This window comes from Onychomys torridus, chromosome 10 (genome assembly GCF_903995425.1).
Source record: "Onychomys torridus chromosome 10, mOncTor1.1, whole genome shotgun sequence".
NCBI classification, from domain to species: domain Eukaryota; kingdom Metazoa; phylum Chordata; class Mammalia; order Rodentia; family Cricetidae; genus Onychomys; species Onychomys torridus.
The window spans coordinates 24,969,271-24,993,888 of NC_050452.1; the positions used below are offsets into that span (position 1 = coordinate 24,969,271).

General features: G+C 51.4%; 1 protein-coding gene across 1 annotated transcript; it reads left to right on the forward strand.

Moving 5' to 3' along the window:
- The first annotated feature begins 12,452 nt into the window (after nucleotides 1-12,452).
- Nefh (neurofilament heavy) lies at nucleotides 12,453-23,066 on the forward strand. Its single transcript, XM_036201073.1, has 4 exons — nucleotides 12,453-13,397; nucleotides 15,166-15,365; nucleotides 16,359-16,483; nucleotides 20,680-23,066. The coding sequence occupies exons 1-4, from the start codon at nucleotides 12,515-12,517 to the stop codon at nucleotides 22,472-22,474; spliced, it is 3,003 nt and encodes a 1,000-aa protein (XP_036056966.1). The 5' UTR covers nucleotides 12,453-12,514; the 3' UTR covers nucleotides 22,475-23,066.
- Nucleotides 23,067-24,618: the final 1,552 nt, after the last annotated feature.

A 24,618-nucleotide genomic window follows, 5' to 3' on the forward strand; every position in this document is an offset into this window, starting at 1 on the left:
CAGAGGTCAGAAGCACTAAGGAAGCCGGGAGTCCTCCCTGATGCCACAGGATTCCAAGGCTGGGTAGGCATCTCCTCCCCCACTACTGTATAGCTCTCTCTAGTCAGCTCCCGTTTGCCTGGTTTTCATGGTCCCCATGCAGACACATAAACAGTTCCAAGGAATCATGGGTAGGAAGACATGAAGGGGAATCAGAAGTATGGATATCAGTAGATAGCCAGTTTCCCAATCACTTACCATGGATAAATAGAGAAACTGAGGCACAGAGCCCCCTAACCCCCCAACACTGGAAGACACCCAGCCCAGCTTATGATGGGACAATCTGCCCTAACATCCTGGAACCCTGCTGGGCGACCCAGGCTGTGGTCTGGAACAACTTGACTGTCTGCACACAGAGACCTAACAGAACTCTCCAAAAGGATTAGTTTGCCAGTAGTTTTCCTGGAGAACGCCCAGACAGAGCCATAGATCAGGCACTGCAGCTCCTGATGCAATGCAGGGAGCAGGCCCCAGGGCCCAGCACATCCTCCACAGTGGCCCTGGCTCTGCAGAAGGGACTTGCTGCAAGGTGATGTGGAGTTGGGCTCAGATGGCTCCAGCTCAGTGAGATCTGGAGCCCACAGTGGCCCCTGGGTGCTGCCTGGTGATCTTCACTGCGTCGAGGTGGAGGGGGGAGGGGGAGGAAGACCTCTAGTTCTGTCTTCCGCAGCTGGCCCTGGAGGGACACCAGAAGCAGGCTGGGGTGCCTGGCCAGGAAGGGCCAGGTGGCAGAGGTCAAAGGGAAGGTGACAATCCAGGGCTAGACCGTGACATAACTCACTGACAAGGTAGCTGGGCGGCGTCATAAAAGGCACTTTGTGGATGCCGATCACTTTGTGAGGGCAGATGAGAATACTGTTCTGGTGCAGAACAGGGGCAGAGAATACAGGTACTGAAGTATAAGACACTGCCAGTCACCGCGGTCCCCAGCACAACCCAACAAGGGGGCTCTAGTCAACCCCATTCACAGAAAGGTAACCAAGGCCTGAGTAAGGCAGTGATGGCCTGCAGAGCTGTGGTAAGGTGTCTCCATCTCAGGACCTGGGGAACTGGCACACTCTTCATTCCCGAGTTCCAAGCACCAGCAGGGAAGATAAACCATCGGGAGTTCCTGTTCTGTTTCGTGCACGGTGCCTTGAGAACAGTTACAAGGGATGAAGGAAGCCGCCCCTAGCCAACCCATGGTCTGATCTAGCCAGCACCTGGAAAGCCCCTCCCATTCCCACATGAGAGAAAGCCCAGAGAGGCCATACACCTTGTTTGCCCTCCCTCCCCTTCCCCTGCAGCGGATAGCAGGCCAGGCCCCTCCCCTCCTCTCAGCCTTCTGCAGAGGAGGGGGGACTATCTATGTGACACTGGAGTAATGAACATTTAGGGTTCATTCATGATGCACCAGACATGCAGCTTCTCATCTAATTCTCTGAGCAAAATTTGGTATCAGCATTTATTGTACAGTGAGGAGCGTCATACTTTTTTTATCCAAGCACAGCATGTACTTGGACCACACTCAGCCTCCATACTCTCTTCTCCCAACTCTGAATCTTCTTCCTTTCCCATTTTCCTTCTGTCTCCACATTATATATAAGTGACCTTATACAGCTACGTAAAGTCTAGGACCCAGGGTTGGAGCGATGTCTCAGGGTAAGCGTTCATACTGCTCTTCCAGAGGACCTGAGTTCATTTCCCAGAACCCACATCAGGTAGTTCAATGGCCTCTAACTCCAGCTCCTGGCCTCTGGTTATCCGTATTCATGTGCACATACCAACTCACTCTCTCTCCCTCCCTTCCTCCCTCCTGCTTGTGGATTAAGATGGGCCTCTCAGCTATTCCCTGCCCCCATGCCTTTGCTCTGCCATCATGTACTCTAACCCTTGGAAACCATATGCCCAATCAAATTCCTTTATAAGTTGCCTTGGTCACGGTGTTTCTTCACAGCGATACAACTGTGACTAAGACAGTGTGTGTGGCCCATTTTCTTTTCTTATACACTTGCTGGGGACATAAACATCAAGGCTGATTCTATAACCCAGCTGTTGTGAATAGTGTAACAAAAACATGGATGTGTAAGTGTCTCTGTGATGTGTTAAGGGTCTGTCAGGTAGCAGGGCATGGTGGAGCACACCTTTAATCCCAGTACTTCAAGAGGGAGAGGCAGGGAGATCTCTCAGTTTGTGGTACACTGATCTACAAAGCAAGTTTCAGGAGAGCCAGGGCTATACAGAGAAACCCTGCCTTGAAAAACCAAAAAGGAAAAAAAAAAAAAAAAGCAAACCTGAACTAAATTTTTTTTTTTTTAAATCAATCCCTAGCAGTTGTGTCAGAAGCCTGGCATGATGGTGTATACCTATATTTAAAACCCTGCAGAGGGGAAGGTGGGAAGATCCCTGGGACCTATTGGCCAGCTAGTTGAATCAGCAAACTCCAGGTTCAGTGAGACCCTGTTTCAGTAAATAATACAAGTGACTGAGAAAGACACTTAACATTGACCACTGGCTTCCACAGCCATACACACACACACACACACACACACACACACACACACACACACGCCCCAAATCTAGATCTTCCACAGCAGGACCCCACCTCTCCTTCTCTCTGACACTATCTAATGGTCACAGAGGAGGGGCTAGGCAGGGCAAAGCCCCAGGAACTCCTCCAGGGCCCAGACAACATGAACACCCCCACCCACCACCAGTTTTGTTTACTGAGAGTTTTCTCCCCAAACCCCAGTGACACCAGTGCTTCCCACTGGAACCATAATTTCTCCACTTGACAAAGGCAGAAGCTGAGATCCGGAAAGGAGAAGGTGCCTAGAGTACCTAGCCAGAAGTGGCAGTGCTGGCACCCAGCTTTGGGTTAGTCTGACTTCAGGGGGAGGCTCTAGATCACACGGGGAGTAAGCATTACAGTCACTGCAGACATCTGGATCTGCTGAGTAAGGCAGCAAGCTCATCAGAAATTCTCAGGCCCGGGGAAAGAGCTTCGATATCCGCGTGTGAGTTCCAGGGGTCATGCCCAGCAGCGTGCTGGGGAGAGACAGATAGAGAATAAGAGGAGGGGGGAGCAGGTGGAAGAAAGGAGAAGGGAGAGGGGAGGAGAGGGAGGAGTAAAGACAAATACTCGGAGGATGCAGTTTGCTGAATCTCAGGCTGTTTTGTCATGCACAAAGTATTCAAGATGGAAGGCTGGCTGGGGTGTCGCTTAGTGGTAAGTGTGTATGAGGCCTTACATCTCATCCTTAGCCCCAGGTGTACACGTGTGTACACACACACACACACACACACACACACACACACACACACACACACACGATGTGTGGAGAATGGTGGTACCAGTCTGTCATCCCAGCACTGATGTCTAAGGGTTTCTACAGCTGTGACCAAACACCTTGACCATAAACAACTTGTTATTTCAGCTAAATCTCAGCAGATCCTCTATTGCTGAAGGAAGTCAGGGCCAGAAGCTGGAGGCAGGAGCTGATGCAGAGGCCATGGAAGGATGCTGCTCACTGGCTTGTCCCACATGGCTTGCTTAGCCTGCTTTCTTACAGAACCCAGGACCACCAACCCGAGGTGGCACCACCCACAATGGGCTGGGGCCTCCCACATCAATCACTAGTTAAGAAAATACACTGTAACCCTGCTCACAGGACAGTCTTGCCGGATCATTTCAGCGGGGATACTCCACCATTCATTCACCCATGCCCAAATCCTGGACCCCTAGATGCAGGAACCACTTCCTGATCCCATAGGCTCAGACTGGGAAGGACCAGAAGATGTAGGCACCAGTGACTCCAGTACATGCTGTTGCCTAGGTCCTAGGATACACACTTAGGAAATGAGCAAGACACACAGCACCAGGGAGGCAAGCTCTCAAGGAGGGATAGGGATCTTCCAGAGCCAGGCTGTGAAATTTCCAATTCTAGTTCTGTAATTGGCAGGTGCTATTCTTTCAACGCTAAGGATGGGATTTAGGACCGCATGGGTGCTAGCAAGCACTCTCCCACTGAGCTACACTCTCAGCAAATGACTTAACTGTCTTCCAACCCCAGTTAGCATCAAAGCTTCACTGCATTTGTTGTAGCATCTAAACAAGGTCATGTGCGTATGCCTGTGAGACTTGACAGCATGGCCATTTACAGGGTCTGGATGGGTGGTTGAGACCAGACACAAAGGAATTTCTGCTTTAGGGACACTGGCTTAGAAAGGACATCCCTAGGACTGCTTCGGAGATTCTGATCTGGATGATCTGAAGGAGCCTGGGATTCAGCATAATAAACAGTACTGAATGAAGGAGCCTGGGATTCAGCATAACAAACAGTACTGAATGAAGGAGCCTGGGACTCAGCATAACAAACAACACTGAATGAAGGAGCCTGGGACTCAGCATAACAAACAGTACTGAATGAAGGAGCCTGGGACTCAGCATAACAAACAGTACTGAATGAAGGAGCCTGGGACTCAGCATAACAAACAGTACTGAATGAAGGAGCCTGGGACTCAGCATAACAAACAGTACTGAATGAAGGAGTCTGGGACTCAGCATAATAAACAGTACTGAATGAAGGAGCCTGGGACTCAGCATCAACACATAGTACTGAAGCGGGAGAGTATTTTGCATATGTGTGTGCACGTATGACTGTTTGGGTGTGGGTGGGCATGTGTGGGCAGGGCTGAGGCAGAGACTGTAGACGCTTTCCTGGCACCAGTCTTCCATGTTGGCATCTCTTGCCTTTGAGCAAGTACCACACTGCCGCCCGGCTGTCTATGTCCTCACACAGCCTGGCTGCAGAGTGACAAGTCAATGTGCTGTCCCAGGAAGGGCGAGCTTCATACCCACTCAGCCTGAAGTTGCAGAGTCTTTTTATTTATTTATTTGTAGGAGAAGGGCCTAATGTATCCAAGGCCATCTTCAAACTTGTGACCTGAGGATGACCTTGAACTTCTGATCCTCCTGCCTCTATCTCCCAAGAGCTGAGGACTTGCCCAGTTGCTGTAGTTCAGGGGACCTGCTGAGCTACATCCCTAGCCTCCTCAGGCCTCATTCAAAGCCGGGCCTTGCCTTGTTGACATGTCATACTTGACCACCAGGAATGAAATTTTCTTATTTGTCTGGTTTTGCTTTATTTTGTTTTTAAGACAGCGTCTCACTATGTAGCTCTGGCTGTCCTGGAACTCACTATGTAGACCAGGCTGGTCTCTCAGCCTCCCAAGTGCTGGGACTAAAGGTGTGAGCCATTATGCCCATCCAGGAGTGAACTTTAAACCAAACGTTAATCGTTTCAGGTTCCAACAACTCCCTCTAAACTCTGGCGTTGACTGTTCCGGACTGTGGACTTACTTCCTCATCCTCCGACACTGAAGCTTCAGTGTGTGTGACCACCACCTCTCCAGCCCCTCTCCCTGCAACCCTGGCAGGCACCTTGTTCCTCTCCTCAGTGTCCCACTCTGCAGGGAAATGACCCTGAACACCCGGCAGAGTTGCCTCGGTTACCATATATGTCAGCAACCGGAACAAGCAGGCCGGGGCTCACATGCTGAAGCTGCTGGACTGCTTCCTTGATGACTCAGATTGACACCATGAAAATCAATCATCCCCTCATCATCACTGTTGACTTAGGCATCTCCAGGACTGGGCATATCAGAAAGCTGAGCTCATCATCATTCTGACTTCCTGACTATGCCGTCTGGGAAGTTGCCCTCTCCCGGTGCCTCCCAAGACAACCTAGAAAAGATAAAAAAGCCAAAGCAGGAAGTCCAAAGCCATGCTCAGCTCTCCTTGCTTGCATCAGCAAGGTGCCAGCACGAACCACAGAGCAAAGCCTCCAGGCAGCTGTAGTGAACTGGAGAGGTGCTGGCTCCACTGGGCCTTCCTGTGAAAGTGATGTATGATGGCAGTCTCACAGCTGAGCCTGCCTGCTGCACAGCCCAGAACCTGGACTTGAATCCCGGTTTGCACCACGGTCTCGCTGTGGGATTTGGGGCACATTATTCAGCCTCTCAGAGCGTAAGTAGGTATAGTAACAGAATTTACTTCATAGGGTGGGGGTCTGAAAGGACAGGCATAAGAGGCTCCGCCTGGGGGCGTGGCACATGTCTACAATCCCAGAACTTGGTGGCAGAGACCAGACAGAGAACAAGTTTGAGAACAGCCTAGGCTACATAGAGAGTTCAAGGCCAGCCAAAGCTATGCAGTGAGATCTTACTTTAAAACAAGAGAGGCTCAGAGGTTAAGGGTACTGGCTGTCCCTCGAGAGGACCCAGGTTCAATTCCTAGCACCCACATGGGCAGCTCACAACCACCTTCAAATCCAGTCCCAGGGGATCGTTCATCTTCTTCTGATCTCCACAAGCACCAGGCACACACAGTGCAGACACACACAGAGAAAGCCTGCACACACATAAAATAATAAAATTAATAAAAATAAATAAAGCCAAGAGCTGGGGCTATAGCTCAGAGGCAGAGCACTGGCTAGCTAGCATGAACAAGGCCTCTGTGTTTGACTTTTAGCATAAATACACAAATAAATAGATGTCATTCCCCCTTTCCATAGACCACAGGCTTCACGGGAGCCGCTCCTTAGCCTCTTGCTGTAGGTAAGGAGAGTTCTAAGAGCCGCAAAGGACCTGTGATGAGCAAGCCCCACTGAGTCATTAGGTAAAGGTCCCTCAGGACCGACAAACTAACTGTTTCTTTCCGCATCTCAGAAGCCATAGTCAGCAAGCCACTCAACCAGAAGAGTTCAGAACAGGTGTTGGAGCTGGTGGGTAGGGGGCGAGCCAGACCTGTGGACCCACCCACCAGCACCCAGCCTTTGAGGCAGAAGTCAGCTTCCCTCTCCACGAGTCCCAGTGCATCAGCTGTGTGGGCTGGATCAGCTGTGTGGGCTGGATCAGCTGTGTGGGCTGGATCAGCTGTGTGGGCTGGATGCAAGGCTAGGAAGACTTCATCAGCACCAGGCAGTCCTGAGGTGGAAGGCGGTGTGGGCGGAGCTACTCGGGGAAGGTGCCAAGCTGCACACCATTCTGTCCCTGCAGCTTGCTCGCTTCCCGAAGGTTGTCGGGGCGGGAGGCTACTCCTCTTTACTACGAATCAGATTGTAGTCAGGCAAAAAGAGGACGCGTCTTAGAGAGGAGAGGTGTGTGTGGGGGGAGATGGAGGCTCAGGAGGAAGGAGGAGACAGGAGAGGAGGGGAGGGGAGAGGAGGGGAGACAGGGGAGATGTGGGGAAGGGAAGAGGATGGAGTAGAGAAAAGCAGGGACAAGAGACAGAGTCAAAGGACGCAGGGTTTTATGGCCACTGGAGAGAAAGAAGCAAAACAAGCAGATTTCAGACATAGAATTGCTGAGCCAGAAAAGGCTAGTCTACGGGTAGCAGAGTGGGCAGGGCCTGCACCTCAGCAAAGGTGACCACACACACAGAGCAAAGGTGACCACACACAGCAAAGATGACCACACACACACAGCAAAGATGACCACACACACACAGCAAAGGTGACCACACACACAGAGCAAAGGTGACCACACACACAGCAAAGGTGAATACACACACACAGCAAAGGTGACCACACACAGAACAAAGGTGACCACACACACAGAGCAAAGGTGACCACACACACAGAGCAAAGGTGACCACACACAGCAAAGGTGACCACACACACAGAGCAAAGGTGACCACACACAGCAAAGGTGACCACACACACACAGCAAAGGTGAATACACACACACAGCAAAGGTGACCACACACAGAGCAAAGGTGACCACACACACACAGCAAAGGTGACCACACACACACAGCAAAGGTGACCACACACACACAGCCAAGGTGACTACACATACACAGCAAAGGTGACCACACACACACAGCAAAGGTGAATACACACACACAGCAAAGGTGACCACACACACACAGCCAAGGTGACTACACATACACAGCAAAGGTGACCACACACACACACACAGCAAAGGTGAATACACACACACAGCAAAGGTGACCACACACACACACACACAGCAATGGTGACCACACACACACAGAGAGAGCAATGGTGACCACACAGCAATGGTGACCACACAGGGACTGATGTGCAAGGCTCATCTTGGCTCCCAGTTTTGGAGGTTCTAGTCCAGCCAGGGTCAGCTGAGCCCACTGCTTTGGAGCTCTGTGGTAAGGCAGCGTGCTGAAGTGAAAAAACTCACTCCATGACCAGGAAGAAGAAGACATAAGATGCCAGGCATGGTGGCGCACACCTGTAAGCTGAACTCTTAAGCAGGAGATTCAAGAGTTTAAAGACAGTCTGGGTTGCAAAAGTAAGACTTTATCTCAAAACTAACAAAAATGACTATAATACCAGCGCTCAGGAGGCTGAGATAAGAGGATCAGGAGTTCAAGGCCAGTCTGGGCTACATAGTGATACCCTGCCTCAATGAACCAATAAAAATGCCTGTGATACCAACCCTCAGGAGCCTGGGACAGGAGGACAGACTTTAAAGGCAACCCAGACTATATGGCAATGCCTGGTCAAAAAAGAGAGAGAGTGAGTGTCCTGGTTAGTTTCATGTCAACTTGACACAAGCCAGAGTTATCTGAAAGGAGAGACCTTCACCTGAGAAGATGCCTCCATAAGAACCTGCTATAAGGCATTTTCTTAATTAGTGGTTGATGGGGGAGGCCCAGCCCGCTGTGAGTGGTGCCACCCCTGGGCTAGCAGTCCTGGGTTCGATAAGAAAGCAGGCTGAAGCTGGGTGGTGGCGGTGGCGGCAGCAGCACACACCTTTAATCCCAGCACTTGGGAGGCAGAGCCGGGCAGATCTCTGTGAGTTCGAGGCTAGCCTGGTCTACAGAGCGAGATCCAGGACAAGCTACAAAGAAAAACCCTGTCTCAAAAAACTGAAGGGGGAAAAAAATGCAGGCTGAGCAAGCCATGAAGAATAAGCCAGTAAGCAGCACCCCTCCATGGCCTCTGCATCAGCTCCTGCCTCCAGGATCCTGTCTTGACCTCCTTCAGTGATGGACCACAATGTGGAAGTGTAAGCTGAAACAAACCCTTTTCTCCCCAACTTGCTTTTTGGTCATGGTGTTTCGTCACAGCAATAGAAACTCTCACTAACACGGAGAGATGGGGGAGGAAGGAAGAGTAGGAGGAAGAGGAAGAAGAGAGGAGGGGAGAAAGGGAGGGAGGAGGAAAGGGAAGGAGGGTGGGAGGAAGAGGAGAGGAAGGAGAACCTGGGACTGAAGACCTCTGAGCAGGCCTTAGTTGCTTAAAATTTTCATCATCTTCTAGTGGCAACTTCCTGGGAACTACACCTCTAACGGGGAATATTCAGGATTCAAGTCATACTGGAATCACCTTAAAGCTACCCTTGGACATTCTGAGCTGAGATCTTGGAAGGATCGAGAACTGTCTCAAGGAGACACCAAGGAAGGTGGGCTTATGGGATTCAGTGACATCATCATCTAATGTGTTCCTATCATACACAATAGAGGCTTAATAAGCAATTAATGGACGGATGGATGGATAGCTATGTTGTCTTATTCGCTGCTAAATGTTAAGAATGCAGGAAGGAAGGCAAAAGTAACTTCAATCACAAGGTCTTAGAAGAGAATCATTCTTAGTTCTTGCTGAATCACATCTTTTTCTAGAGAACTGATAGAATTCATCCACTCATCCATCCACTCACAATGACAAATTGGCAAAGATACTGCAGGGATTAGTGATGTGGACCAGAGACCCTCAGGACACAGGACAGATTGGTAAGGATACTGCAGGGATTAGTGATGTGGACCAGAGACCCTCAGGACACAGGACAGATTGGTAAGGATACTGCAGGGACTAGTGATGTGGACCAGAGACCCTCAGGACACAGGACAGATTGGTAAGGATACTGCAGGGACTAGTGATGTGGACCAGAGACCCTCAGGACACAGGACAGATTGGTAAGGATACTGCAGGGGTTAGCACTGGGGACCACAAAACCCAGGAGGGGATGATGACCTAAGCAAAGAATGATGGAGGCCACAGACAGCTTTCTGGAGGTGAGTCTGAAGGACTGACCAGGGTTCCAGCACTGATGCCCATTTTATTGCCACAAAAGTCACACCTAGTGCCTCTTAGAATCCGTATGTTACCTGCAATCTGACAGTCACGGTCACCCCTTTACCCCACATTCCCTTTATTCCTTTTTGCTATCAACTGCTTACCAGACGTCCCACACCCAAGAAGAGCATGCACATTCTGCAGACAGCTGAGGAGACTCAAAGGAACAAGGATCCAATGGCAAAATTCCAAGCAAGATGAAAAATGAATGGGGAGCAATCTGGATGCCAGGGGGATCCCTCCCCAGGCCCCCTCATCCACGACATTTTTCGGTGCCTCAGACAAGCCACTCGCCTTAGCCTTTCTGGCCCTGCCAACAGCAGTATGACTGGACCTTTAAATCGGGAAAATGCTTCATCATGTTCTGCTTCGCCATGAAAAACTAGAAGCTCCCTCCCCCTCCTCCTCAGTGCACTCTCCTCCCAGTACAACGTGGTTAAAGGGACAGTGCCTCCACTTCCCCAGCTACGAGGGTCGAGGGTCGGGCTGCAGCCAGGGGCTGGGGATAAATGCGAGCGCAGGGAAAGAGGGCCAGGCAGAGGTCTTTTTTGGTCAATCTGTCAGTTTCTGTCTCCAGGATCCCGCTAGAAAGAGAACCACAGTAAACTGGGGTGCAGTGGGACTTGAGGTAATTTCCTGGGAGAAGTTCTGATCTGAGGAAGTCTACACTGGTTCTCAGCCCTTGTCAGCTGGCACTGTCCGTCTGCTCCCGGGAGAGGGGGTTTACAGGGGGAGCTTCCTGAAAGCCAGGAACTGGACAGGACATGCAGGAGTGGGTCACTTTGAGACCCTGCCGTTTGACTCATCCACCCCTCCCCAGTTCCCATAGGCACTGCACAGGGGTAAAGTTTGGAAGAGCTTCAAACCTGCCCACTGCGTAAGACCTAGATCAACCTCACCCAGTAATCTCTGTCCCTGGTGCTGAAGCGATAGCGGCCGGAAGCCTCCACTAACCCCGCTTTTGACAAACCAAACCTAAGAACAAAGCAAGGCCGCCAAGTCTGCGCCCTCCTCGGCCTTTTACCTGAATCATCTGTGGGGCTCATGAGGGCGGTGGGCTGGTACTGAGAAAGCACCCCACCACTTCCTCGGGATTCCGAAGGGATGCCTATGGTACTGGCTTATCTATTGTAGAGACAGGAATGAGAGGGCAGGATGAAACTGAGCAAAGCCAGGCAAGGAAGGGAGGAAGACAAACTTCTCAGGTGTAGGACCGTAGGTGCTAGATCTCCACTGGCAATGTGGGCTCCCTTCCCAAAATTCAGCCGGAGATCCCCCAAGAAGGAAGCTCGGGGGAGGGGGGACTTGGGGCTTTGGAGTTGCATCTTGTCCGTTGTACACAAGGGGAAACCAAGCGGGAGAGAACACAGTTTGTACAAGGTCATTCAGCTAGCCAAGCACAGAGCTGACCTCCCACCCCCTCCTCCCCGTTTGCAGAACCTGGCTTGGGTGTTCTCTGGGTCCACACTCAGGGCAGGGGCTTGCTGCCTACTCAGGGACCCTCTGCTTCTTCGCCCACAGTTTCCCTTGCTGGGCAAGATACAGTCTCCAAAAAAAAAAAGTCTCACTGGACTTTTTGGAGAACATCAAGGTCCCCTCCCATCCTGCGTTCTCTTTCTCCTTCTGCAGTTTCCCATGTTCCCTCAGGGTAGCTCTGCAGTCCTTTCAAACTCCATGTCCCCCTCTCCTACCCCGAAGTCAGCTGTAGAGTTCCTTAAGCCCCTCGGGGTGGCCGCTCTACCTATCAGGGGAACACTGCACCTTCAGCTAGGGGGTCCCCATTTATTCTCGGTGGCGTCCACGGTGCAATGGCGTTCAGAATCCCTCCGAGGTGGCTGCGGTCTCGGCACTCTTCATCTCAAGGTCCTCTCTAACTATCAGGGAAACCTTGTGTCGCCTCTCCTGAGGGGTCCTCCCATACTAATCATTACAGAGGCTCCCATCGCTTCAACCCGCAGGCACCCTGCCCCGTCAGTTCTCAAGCCCCTGTCCCGATTTCGGGTGCCCACTCTTAATCCTGAGCACACCAACAGGGTCTTCCTACATGCACCTGGAGGGCTGCACTTGTCCGCTCCGGAAGTCCTTTACTCCTTGGTCTGACCTCGGGAGGTTTCACTGACGATGCGACTATTCCCCTTCACTCCTGGGTCCATCCCCCCCCCGCCCCGCCCCTCTCACTGCGGCGGAGCCGGTCGGCCCGGGGCCGCGGGGGAGGAGGTGGAGAGGGCGGGGCCCTCCTCCCCAGCCCCCCACTGCCGAGGGGCCGGACCCGGGCACCGCGGATATAAAAGAGCCGGCGTCCCGGAGCTGCCGCAGTGCTGCCCGCCCCGTCCCGGCCCCGCTCTCCCGCTCTGCCGGCGGCCGCACCTGCTCCGGCCATGATGAGCTTCGGCGGCGCCGATGCGCTGCTGGGCGCCCCGTTCGCGCCGCTGCACGGAGGCGGCGGCCTGCACTACGCGCTGGGCCGCAAGGCTGGCACCGGCGGCACGCGCTCCGCGGCCGGCTCCTCCAGCGGCTTCCACTCGTGGGCGCGGACGTCGGTGAGCTCCGTGTCCGCCTCGCCCAGCCGCTTCCGCGGAGCCGGCGCCGCCTCGAGCACCGACTCACTAGACACACTGAGCAACGGGCCGGAGGGCTGCGTGGTGGCGGCGGCGGCGGCGCGCAGCGAAAAGGAGCAGCTGCAGGCGCTGAACGACCGCTTCGCCGGCTACATCGACAAGGTGAGGCAGCTCGAGGCGCACAACCGCAGCCTGGAGGGCGAGGCGGCGGCGCTGCGGCAGCAGCAAGCCGGCCGCGCCGCCATGGGCGAGCTGTACGAGCGCGAGGTGCGGGAGATGCGCGGCGCCGTGCTGCGCCTGGGGGCGGCGCGCGGCCAGCTGCGCCTGGAGCAGGAGCACCTGCTGGAGGACATCGCGCACGTGCGACAGCGACTGGACGAGGAGGCCCGGCAGCGCGAGGAGGCGGAGGCGGCGGCGCGCGCCCTGGCGCGCTTCGCGCAGGAGGCGGAAGCCGCGCGCGCGGAGCTGCAGAAGAAGGCGCAGGCGCTGCAGGAGGAGTGCGGCTACCTGCGGCGCCACCACCAGGAGGAGGTGGGCGAGCTGCTCGGGCAGATCCAGGGCTGCGGTGCCGCGCAAGCGCAGGCGCACGCCGAGGCGCGCGACGCTCTCAAGTGCGACGTGACGTCGGCGCTGCGGGAGATCCGCGCGCAGCTCGAAGGCCACGCGGTGCAGAGCACGCTGCAGTCCGAGGAGTGGTTCCGAGGTGCGCGGGCGCGCGGGGTGGGGGAGGGGGTCTCCCCCCCTCCCGGCGGAGCGGTGAGCTGCCAGTGGGTTCACCAACGAGCCGGTAGAGGAGTCCGCCTGGACCCTCTGCAAAGTGCATGCCCCCTCATAAAGTAGCGGTTTACATGAAGTAGCCCTCCCTTGGGGCGCCCCAACCGTGCATTTTCCTTTAGTTGCCTCCTTCCACATTATTTATGTCCGTACTTAAACGCTGGGCCAACCCCTCAAGGGCTCCTCACACCGTTAGGCGGACCCCAGTTTCAGACCAGTCTCTTTTGAACAGAACAAGCCCCATCTAGACCCAGGGTATCAAGCACCGCTTGCCCTGCCAGTTCTGCCCACCCTCTGTCGCACCCTGCGCAGAGGGTGGGGCAGGAGTATTCTGCTGACACCTGCCATTCTTCTCGCTACTACTCGCTCGGTGCATAATGTCCCCACTTCAGTAATTTGCTGTTTAAGATGAAAGGAGCCTTCCATTTTCACACCCTTTCTAGCCAGTTTGGAACCAGCATGTGGACCTCTTGACTGCAAGTGCCCGAGGCAGCTTCTGTGCTATTTAATATACCCTTCTTTCTCTCAAAAGCTGGGACCTCCCATCTCCCTTTCAACTCCAACTTCCAGGGGTTCTGAGTCAGCTAGACTGCAGTTGCCCTGAAGCATTGCCCAGTAGCTGCAGGGTGACCTTGACCGCATTGACCCTCTGTGGTTCTTGTTTCTTTTGGCATTGGGGCATGGAGAAACTGGGCTTCCTAGTCTCAGATGCAGAATCTTTCCTGACATCGTCCTTATACCTGTGCATTGTTCTGGAGGAGAGTGCAGAGCTCAGGTGCTTTCCAAAGGTGTCTGCGATCCACAATAGCTGAGAATCCTCACTTGGGTGGTTTTTAAGTTTGCTAACGTCAGGGAAAGCCAGGAACACTGGGGTTTGGATGCTCGGAATTCCCTCTTTCATGCTCCACGCCTTTGCAGTGGCGGTGAACCGTCCCTTCCCCCATCTCTGCAGCAAGGCTCCTCCCAGAGGGGACCTCTTCTTTTAGGTTTGCCCTTCACCCAAGGAGAGCATCCAAGGATGTGTGTTCCCACCAGCTGGCCTCTCTTTCCACCAGGATCAGCTCTTGTATGTGGGATGTTCCCTTTCCAGAGATTAAGAGCAATTCCTGATTTCCACTGGAAGATCTGAGGAGCCAGTTGGTGACGGAGGCCAATGTTCAGCTTCGATTGGCTCAGGATGTGCTAGAGAATGAAGTCAGGTAGAGGAAGGGACAAAGGGCTGGTACTCAGGCCTTGGGCTCCCCTCTGACCTTGGACTCTGTAGAAATCTGCAAGGAAGTTACCATGGCTACATGGTAACTGATCACTCCCACAGCTTTCATGCCTGGTGAGATCACAGGCATGTTAACTTCCTCCACAAGCCTGCAGACCCCAGCTGAACCCCTCAGTATGCCAGCCCTTTGTTAAGGAGCTCTGCCAGGCCCTGGAACTGGGAACAGGGCCTTCCTTTTTCCTGAGTGGTTTATGAATCCAGTTGAGGGAGACACAGTCTGTTTTTCAAAGCCAAATAGACTCAATTGGAATCCTGCTGCTCACTAGCTGGGTGGCTTTGGACAAGAGCTACTTGACTGTCATAGGATGGGGTGGATTAACATCTTGGCACATCTTCAACCCATGTTGTGTCACCTTCCAAATCTGAGCACTGGAACCCAAGTTCAGGTGTGCCTAACCTGTGCCCTGGTTCCTCCCCTGTTCAGTGAGGTTGGACCGACTGTCAGAGGCAGCCAAGGTGAATACAGATGCTATGCGCTCGGCACAGGAGGAGATAACTGAGTACCGGCGGCAGCTGCAGGCCAGGACCACAGAGTTGGAGGCTCTGAAGAGCACCAAGGATTCGCTGGAGAGGCAGCGCTCTGAGCTAGAGGACCGTCATCAGGCAGACATTGCCTCCTACCAGGTGAGCTGTGGGGGTGTGTGTGGGGGGCACTTTCTTTCTTAGAGCAGGACCCTGGTCTCTGAGTCAGACATCACATTATTTTTTGTTGTGTGACCTGGAGTATCTGCCTATCTGAATTAAAATGTTTTCTCTGAGGTGAAAGAAGAAAAAACAGGAACAAAAAACCACTGCAGTTTTTTGGGAAGGTCGTCAATTTCGGGGTTTAGCTCAGTGGTAGAGTTCTTGCCTTCCTAGTATGCCTGAGATCCTGGGCTCCATCCTCACACTTAAGGAATAATGTACTACTTAAATATAAATGCTCAGCATAATCTTGGTTAGAGTAGGTATTCTAAGACTAGTCACTAGTGTCCGTGGTGTGACCTGGGGGCAGCTGTGGCAGATTTCTTCAATGCAAACCAGTCTTGGGGAGAAAAGTGTCACTTTCTTAGAACTGGGTAAACAAGTGGACGTGATGATTGCAGAGCCATTGGGAACCGGAGAAAACCCAGGGGAAAAGGACAGTTGGAAAGGTTCACTTGAAGCAGTGCTCAGGAGGAAGAAGTTTCATCTCTATTCAGTATGCTTCTGGGGACCATCCGGCTTGCTGGGAGATCAAAGAGCAGACACTTGCCAAGCACTGACACTTGCAGGCACTTTTGGCAAGAACAGAAAACAAAGTAGCTAAAGCTGTTCTCTCCCCAGGGCCCAGTGTCCAACTGTTCTACCCCTGGGCTGCACCTTAGCTCTTGCATGGAGCACTTTCTAGGACGTCTGTAAAAACTCATCCATCATTTTATTGACTGAGCCAGTGTCTGTATCTCATTCCAGATCTTTCCTCAGGCTGAGAATTTGGATCCAGATTTTTTTTCATGTCTATACGTAAGCAGCTTGCAGTTTTGGCAGTGTTGGGGGCTTTGTCCCCAGTCAGGTGGCCAGGCAGGGTGGCCCCAGCTTACCTGGAACTGAGGGCCAGGTACTGGCTGGCAGATGACTTGCCCAATCTGTCATTCCCAGGATGCTATTCAGCAGCTGGACAATGAGCTGAGAAACACCAAGTGGGAGATGGCGGCGCAGCTGCGAGAGTACCAGGACCTGCTCAATGTCAAGATGGCCCTGGATATCGAGATTGCTGCTTACAGGTAAGACAGGCCAGGGGCCTTGAGTGGTATAGAGCCCTGTGTTCTCAGAGCCTTGAGGAGTATAGAGCCCTGTGTTCTCAGAGCCTTGAGACACTATAGAGTCCTGTGTTCTCAGAGCCTTGAGGAGTATAGAGCCCTGTGTTCTCAGAGCCTTGAGGGGTATAGAGCCCTGTGTTCTCAGAGCCTTGAGGAAGTATAGAGCCCTGTGTTCTCAGAGCCTTGAGACACTATAGAGTCCTGTGTTCTCAGAGCCTTGAGGAGTATAGAGCCCTGTGTTCTCAGAGCCTTGAGACACTATAGAGTCCTGTGTTCTCAGAGCCTTGAGGAGTATAGAGCCCTGTGTTCTCAGAGCCTTGAGGAAGTATAGAGCCCTGTGTTCTCAGAGCCTTGAGACACTATAGAGTCCTGTGTTCTCAGAGCCTTGAGGAGTATAGAGCCCTGTGTTCTCAGAGCCTTGAGGAGTATAGAGCCCTGTGTTCTCAGAGCCTTGAGACACTATAGAGTCCTGTGTTCTCAGAGCCTTGAGGAGTATAGAGCCCTGTGTTCTCAGAGCCTTGAAGAGTATAGAGCCCTGTGTTCTCAGAGCCTTGAAGAGTATAGAGTCCTGTGTTCTCAGAGCCTTGAGGAGTATAGAGCCCTGTGTTCTCAGAGCCTTGAGGAGTATAGAGCCCTGTGTTCTCAGAGCCTTGAGGAAGTATAGAGCCCTGTGTTCTCAGAGCCTTGAGACACTATAGAGTCCTGTGTTCTCAGAGCCTTGAGGAGTATAGAGCCCTGTGTTCTCAGAGCCTTGAGACACTATAGAGCCCTGTGTTCTCAGAGCCTTGAGGAGTATAGAGCCCTGTGTTCTCAGAGCCTTGAGACAGTATAGAGCCCTGTGTTCTCAGAGCCTTGAGACACTATAGAGCCCTGTGTTCTCAGAGCCTTGAGACACTATAGAGCCCTGTGTTCTCAGAGCCTTGAGGCTGCACAGAACTCCATGTTCCCATGAAGTACTAAGCCTTCAGTTTCAAGTTGGGTTTAGGTAGCCTGCTACTTTTTAGAGACAGAAGTTTTTTGGTTTTTATTTTGTCTTGTTTTTTAAACAGATGTTACTGTGTGGCCCTGTCTGGCCTTGAACTCTCTATGTAGACCAGGCTGCTCTCTAACTTGTGGAGACCCATCTACCTCTGCCTCCCAAGTGTTGGAATTAAAGGTGTGCATTACCATAGCCTACTAAAATATAAGTATCTCTATTTATTTTCATTTTTTATTTGTGTGTGTGTGTGTGTGTGTGTGTGTGTGTGTGTGTGTTGCATGTGTCGGGGCAGAGGACAACTTTGTAGGCTCTGTTCTCTTCTTCCACCTTCATGTGGTTCTGGGGATTGGAGTCAGGCTTGTGCAGCAAGTATCACTACCCACATGGCCATCTTACCAGCCCATCACTACCCACATGGCCATCTTACCAGCCCAAAGTATTTTAGTTGTGAGCCTGAACCTCCAGTCTTATGTCTATCCCTCCAGTCTTAATTCTAGTAAAATATATTTTAATGATATATGATAGGCACCGGGCAGTGGTGGCACACGCCTTTAATCCCAGCACTCAGGAGGCAGAGCCAGGAGGATCTCTGTGAGTTCGAGGCCAGCCTAGGCTACAGAGTGAGTTCCAGGAAAGGCACAAATCTACACAAAGAAACCCTGTCTCGAAAAAAAACCAATATATATATAATATATATATAATGTATTATATATATATATATATATATATATATATATATATATATATATATATTTTAATAATAGGCAAGATGGTTCAGTGGGTAAAGGCACTTGCTATAGAAGTCTGAGGGCCTAAGTTTGATCATTGAATCTGCTACAGAAACAGAACTGATTCCTGCTGTCCTGTTGTCCATAACAGTGCATGCACACATGTATCCACACCCATGTACATACACAGTAAAATAAGAAAAATGTTGTAAAATCCATACCTTGCTGGGAGGTGGTGGTGTGCACCTTTAATCCCAGCACTTGGGTGGCAGAGTCAGGCGGATCTCTGTGAGTTTGAGGCCAGCCTGGTCTACAGAGTGAGTTCCAGGACAGCCAGGGCTGTTACAAAGAGAAACCCTGTCTCAGAAAATCAAAAACAAAAACAAACAAAAATCTATATCTTAAAATTTGCCATTTAACCTTTTTTTTTTCTCTGTAGCTTTGGAGCCTGTCCTAGAACTCACTCTGTAGCCCAGGCTGGCCTCAAACTCACAGAGATCCACCTGTCTCTGCTTCTCAAGTGCAGGGATTAAAGGCGTTCGCCACCACTGCCACCGGGCATCCATTTAACCATCTGAAATAAACAGTTCGGTGGTGGCAAGTTCATTTGCATATGCAGCACTCATCTCCACCCACCCCCAGAGCTGTTTTTCACCGTCCCAAATTCAAACTGCACACCCCTTACAAGACTCCTCATTGTCCCCTGCCCTCAGCCCGAGAAGTCGTCTACTTCCCAAGAGACAGAAATCTTGAAGCTGACTTATTTTAATTACATTTTATTCATTTATTTATTTGTGTATGTGTGCCTGCATGCACACACATGGAGGTTAGAGAGAGAGAGAGAGAGAGAGAGAGAGAGAGAGATTGCATGCCCACATATATGGAGGTCAGAAGACAGTTTAGGGAGTAGGTTTTTTGCCCCCACCATGTGGGTCCTGGGTATCAAACTTACCAAGTCTTTGAGCTCCACGGTATGTATGCTTACCACCCACTGAGCTATCTCATTGGCTCAAGAGTGACTTGTTTTCTTTCTGACTATATCTACCAAACCCAGGTAATCAGAGACTTGCTTTGGAGGAAGAGGTGCTCAGGTAGTCAGGAACCATTATAAGCCCATCCTTAGCTCACTAGGCCTACAAAAAACGAGTGGAGATGCAGAAACAGCATGTATACCATCCATGGGTTGTTGGGAGGCTCAGCCAGTCTTGTTCACAGGGAAATCCAGCCAACATAGGTTCTTCTGGGAAGTCACAGTGCTCACTGAATGGTAGCCATGAGAAGACCAGTCCCCAAAGATGAGCACCCCCAGTCTAGCAGGGCTGACATTATGAAGGCCTCTTCTGGTTGGTGACCCTTGGCTGTCTACCTCCTGCTCTGGTCTAACCTTCTGCTCAGGGCAGTGCACTAACCAGGAACCAGAGTGATTCTTGAGTCAGACAGGCCAAGGCCCTGCCCCAGGCTGCTGGATTGAGATTTGCAGTTTAACAGGAGCCAGGGTAATGTGTCAGCAGTTAGGTTTGGAAAACACTGCTCTAGTGGAAACTCCCTATACTTCTCGAAGCAGCTCTGCCCAGCCCTTAATACTCATTATCTCACAGAAACAGCCTTCTGAGGTAAGGACTCTGGAGGTCACCTCTTTACCAATGAGAAGGTAAGGCCTTAAGGGCCTGGGTAGCTTGGATAAGGTTGCCATCTAGTGAGAAGTTAAGTGAAGGAGACATCCCAAAGGCTGGCTGTGAAAGGTACCAGGACAGCTCTAAATGGCAACATTCCAAGACCTCTCAAACTAAGTTTATAAGTGTGGGCTCACTTGTCCTCAGCTTTTTTTCTTTCTTTCAGACATGGGAGGGGTTTATTTTTCATTTGTGTGTGTGTGTGTGTGTGTGTGTGTGTGTGTGTGTGTATGTGTAGAGGTTATGCACAACTTTTGGTAGTCACATCTCTACTTTTCCAAACCCAGTACCTCATACCTACTGGACCAGCAATATACCACAGAGCCATACCCCCAACCCTCCAACTTTCTCTTGAATTAGGTTTTAGTTGAGAGACAGTAAGTGTACGTTTATCAATGTAGGACTTTTCTGTTGAGGACCATTGTTTAGGGAGATGGTTCCTCTCCCATAAACAGCAGTACTGTCCCCTGAGGGTCAGGCTCTGTGGGTCCTCCGGGATTCTCAAAGTGCTTCCTGCTGAGGCTGTGGCCCAATGGAAGGTGTGCATAGCATGACTCGGTCCTCAGCACAGAAATAAGCAAAGAGAGAGCAATAGGAAAGAAAAGGAAGGGAAGAAGAGAAAGAGAAAGGGAAAGAAAATGAAATCCCGCCCATGCATTCATCTCCTTCATTCACCAAAGCCTGTCACTGAATGCAGTGGGGCTTCCGGAAAACCAAGGAAGATTCCAGACCTGCACATATGCTCTGCGTTAATGGTGTGTCTCATTATCCATCCTGCAGAAAGCTCCTGGAGGGCGAAGAGTGTAGGATTGGCTTTGGTCCAAGTCCCTTCTCTCTGACTGAGGGACTCCCGAAAATTCCCTCCACATCCACTCACATAAAAGTCAAGAGTGAAGAGAAGATAAAGGTGGTAGAGAAATCAGAGAAGGAAACCGTGATTGTGGAGGAGCAGACAGAAGAGATCCAGGTGACTGAAGAAGTGACGGAAGAGGAGGAAAAAGAGGCCAAAGAGGAGGAAGAGGGCGAAGAAGAGACTGAAGAGGGAGGGGGAGGAGGAGAAGTCACCTCTCCAGCTGCCGAAGAGGCCGCCTCTCCAGAAAAGGAAACCAAACCTCCTGTGAAGGAGGAGGCCAAGTCCCCAGCTGAAGTAAAATCTCCAGCTGAGGTAAAATCTTCAGCTGAAGTAAAATCACCTGCTGAGGTGAAATCTCCAGCTGAAGTAAAATCACCTGCTGAGGTGAAATCTCCAGCTGAGGCCAAGTCCCCAACTGTGGCAAAATCACCAGCTGAGGTAAAATCTCCAGCTGAGGCCAAGTCCCCAACTGTGGCCAAGTCACCAGCTGAGGCCAAGTCCCCAACTGTGGCCAAGTCACCAGCTGAGGCCAAGTCACCAGCTGAGGCCAAGTCACCAGCTGAGGCCAAGTCACCAGCTGTGGCCAAGTCACCAGCTGAGGCCAAGTCACCAGCTGATGTAAAATCTCCTGAGAAGGCCAAGACCCCTGTGAAGGAAGGAGCAAAATCCCCAGCTGAGGGGTCCAAGTCCCCTGTGAGGGAAGAAATGAAGTCCCCAGCTGAAGTAAAATCTCCAGAGAAGGCCAAGTCCCCAGTCAAAGAAGAAGCATCATCTCCAGCCCAAGTCAAGACCCCAGAGAAGGAAGAGGCAAAATCACCAGCAGAGGTTAAGTCTCCCGAGAAGGCCAAGTCCCCTGTGAAGGAAGAGGTCAAGCCTCCAGCTGAGGTGAAATCCCCTGAGAAGGCCAAGAGCCCAGTAAAGGAGGAATCAAAGTCCCCTGAGAAAGCCAAGACTCTAGATGTGAAATCTCCAGAAGCCAAGACTCCAGTGAAGGAGGAAACAAAGTCCCCCACAGACATCAAATCTCCCGAGCAGGCCAAAAGTCCTGCCAAGGAGGAGGTCAAGTCCCCTGAGAAGGCCAAGTCCCCTGAGAAGGAAGTTCCCAAGAAGGAAGAGGTGAGGTCCCCTGTGAAGGAGGATGTGAAAGCTAAAGAACCCCCAAAGAAAGCAGAGGAAGAGAAGACCCCTGCTCCACCAAAAACAGAGGAGAAGGTGAGCAAGAAAGAAGAACCACCCAAGAAGGAGGCCCCAAAGGCCAAGGTGGAGGAGAAGAAGGAAACCCCCGTAGAAAAGCCCAAGGACTCTACAGCAGAAGCCAAGAAGGAAGAGTCTGGAGATCAGAAGAAAGCAGTGACCCCAGAGAAGGAGACTCCCGCCAAGACGGAGGTGAAGGAAGAGGCTAAATCCAAAGAGAAGGCAGAAGTGACCAAGACGGAAGTGGACGACACCAAGGCCAAAGGACCCAGTGGACCCGCAGAGAAAGAAGAGATGCCAGCAGCGCCAGAGAAGAAAGACAGCAAGGAGGAGAAGGTCACAGAGTCCAGGAAGCCCGAGGAGAAGCCCAAGACAGAGGCCAAGGCCAAGGAGGAGGACAAGGGCCTTTCCAAAGAGCCCAGCAAGCCCAAGACGGAAAAGGCTGAAAAATCCTCCAGCACAGACCAAAAAGATAGCCAGCCCCCAGAGAAGGCCGCAGAGGACAAGACCACCAAGGGGGAGAAGTAAGCCCGAGACAGAGGGACATCCAGAACAGCCAAAGAAACTCAGGAGGGTCCCAGTACTCAAGGGTCAGCGTGCTAAATTTTATTTCTTCCTTTCCTTTCTGTAAGAAGAAACACTGTTTAGATGATGGGTGTGCCCTCACCAAACAGGAATGTCTATTAGGATTACTTAGCAAGAGAAGATACCCTGAGCCCTGGCCCCCCACCCCCAAGCCCACTCCAGGTGATGGACAATTATGATAGCTTATTGTAGCCGAACGTGATGTATGCTGAATGCTACATGAAAACCACTTGACTAAAAACTGCCCCCTCCTTTCCAAATAAGTGCATTTATTTCCTGTATGTACAACTGACAGGTGACCGCAGTAATGAATGAGCAGTTAGGAATGCATTATGCTTGAAATGTTGTAACCTATTCCCGAATGCCTTCTTGTTTTCCAAAGGAATGGTCAGGCCCTAGCCCAGCACTCTGTCCAGGGAGAGCTGCAGCAGGTGAGGCGGGGCACTGGCCTCTGAACCATGCCACGGCGCACTTTCCACTGGACTCCACTTTCAATTGCTCCCATGCAATAAAACCAAGTGCTTCTAAAATAGAACTGTGGCTGTTCTTATTTGTTCTCTTCCCCTGGGAAGGCTTGAGGCAGGGACAGGAGGTCTGGATGTCACACCAGATCTGTGGCCTAAGGGATCATTCTGCAGTATGGTCTGTGGATCACCTTCATCAGCATCGCCTGGGAGCCATAGACTCCTGACTTCACGCTGTGGACATCACACTCTGAGAGGGAGGCACAGGGAAAGTACACGCTTTGCCAAACCCCAGTTTGCCCTAATGAACACTGACCCTGGGGTGCCTGGGAACAGCCCCAGGAGGATGTTGGATGGTCCATGGACTCTGCATGTTAGATGAGAAATACCTTGTGTGTAAGAGGCCACACATGGCTAATTCATCTGTGGTGGAGACTACAGTCATCACCTAAGTTACATCCAATGTGCTTCTCTGGACATGGATTTTATTTTTTCAGTACCTATTCCCACCCCTTTTATATTTTTATTTTGAGACAGTGTCTTACCTAAATGCCAGAGTTACCTTGAACTTGTTTTCCAGTCTCTCCTTCCCAGATCCCTGGGGTTACTTGCACGCACCACTATGCCTGGCTCAGGAAGGAATTTCAAAAGCTATGGTCCTCCTACAGGTTTCCACGGCGTCCTCACTGTTAGATCCTTGGTGAGACTGGCATGACCTCTTCTACTTGCTCAACACCGCTCCCAGGAGTTGCTTCTCTGCCCCCACCCCAACCCCCAGCCAGATGGCTCTCAGCTATTGCGTTTCTAATTTTCCTACCTCTGGTCACTCTGATTATTGATCCAGAATGGCCAATGAAGCTCTTTTCTGGGATTTTAAACTTGGCACCAGAGTGGCTGGTAGCGAGATGTGAGTCAGGAGCTGTGGGCAGCCATGTTTCCAGACCTATGGTAAGATATTCTGCGAAGGTGGAATGAATAGGGAGAAGATACCTAGAGAGCCATGGTGCACTTCCTGATAATCCAATCCACAGCTCATGGCCATCCTTTGAGGTGATAAATACCCCTCTTTTCCAAAACTCTTTGGGTTAAGATGCTGCTTTACGAACAGAAGCACTTTGAATAATACAGTGACTAAAGGTGTAGTTCGGTAGAAACTAAGTGGTGGTACCTCAGGGAATGAGCAAGTGCCCCCTCTCACCATACCCCAAAGTTCTGGTCAACACTCCAGGCTAGGCTCCACATACCATCTTTGGCACCCACCTCCATCTGTCATGAAGACTGAATTATTAAAAGAATGCCAGAGGGGTGGGGATTTAGCTCAGTGGTAGAGTGCTTGCCTAGCAAGCACAAGGCCCTGGGTTCTATCCTCAGCTCCACACACACACACAAAAAAAAATTGTCCATGGACCATCCAACATCCTCCTGGGGCTGTTCCCAGGCACCCCACGGTCAGTGTTCATTAGGGTAATTAGATGTGGAACACCACACGGGAACAGATTCTCCCTTAGAGCCTCTAGAGACTTTTTTTTAAACTTAGCCCAGTTATCCTAACTTCAGATTTATTATCTACAAATTGTAAAGTAATACACGTGTGCTAAGTTGTCACGTTTGTGATGATTGGTT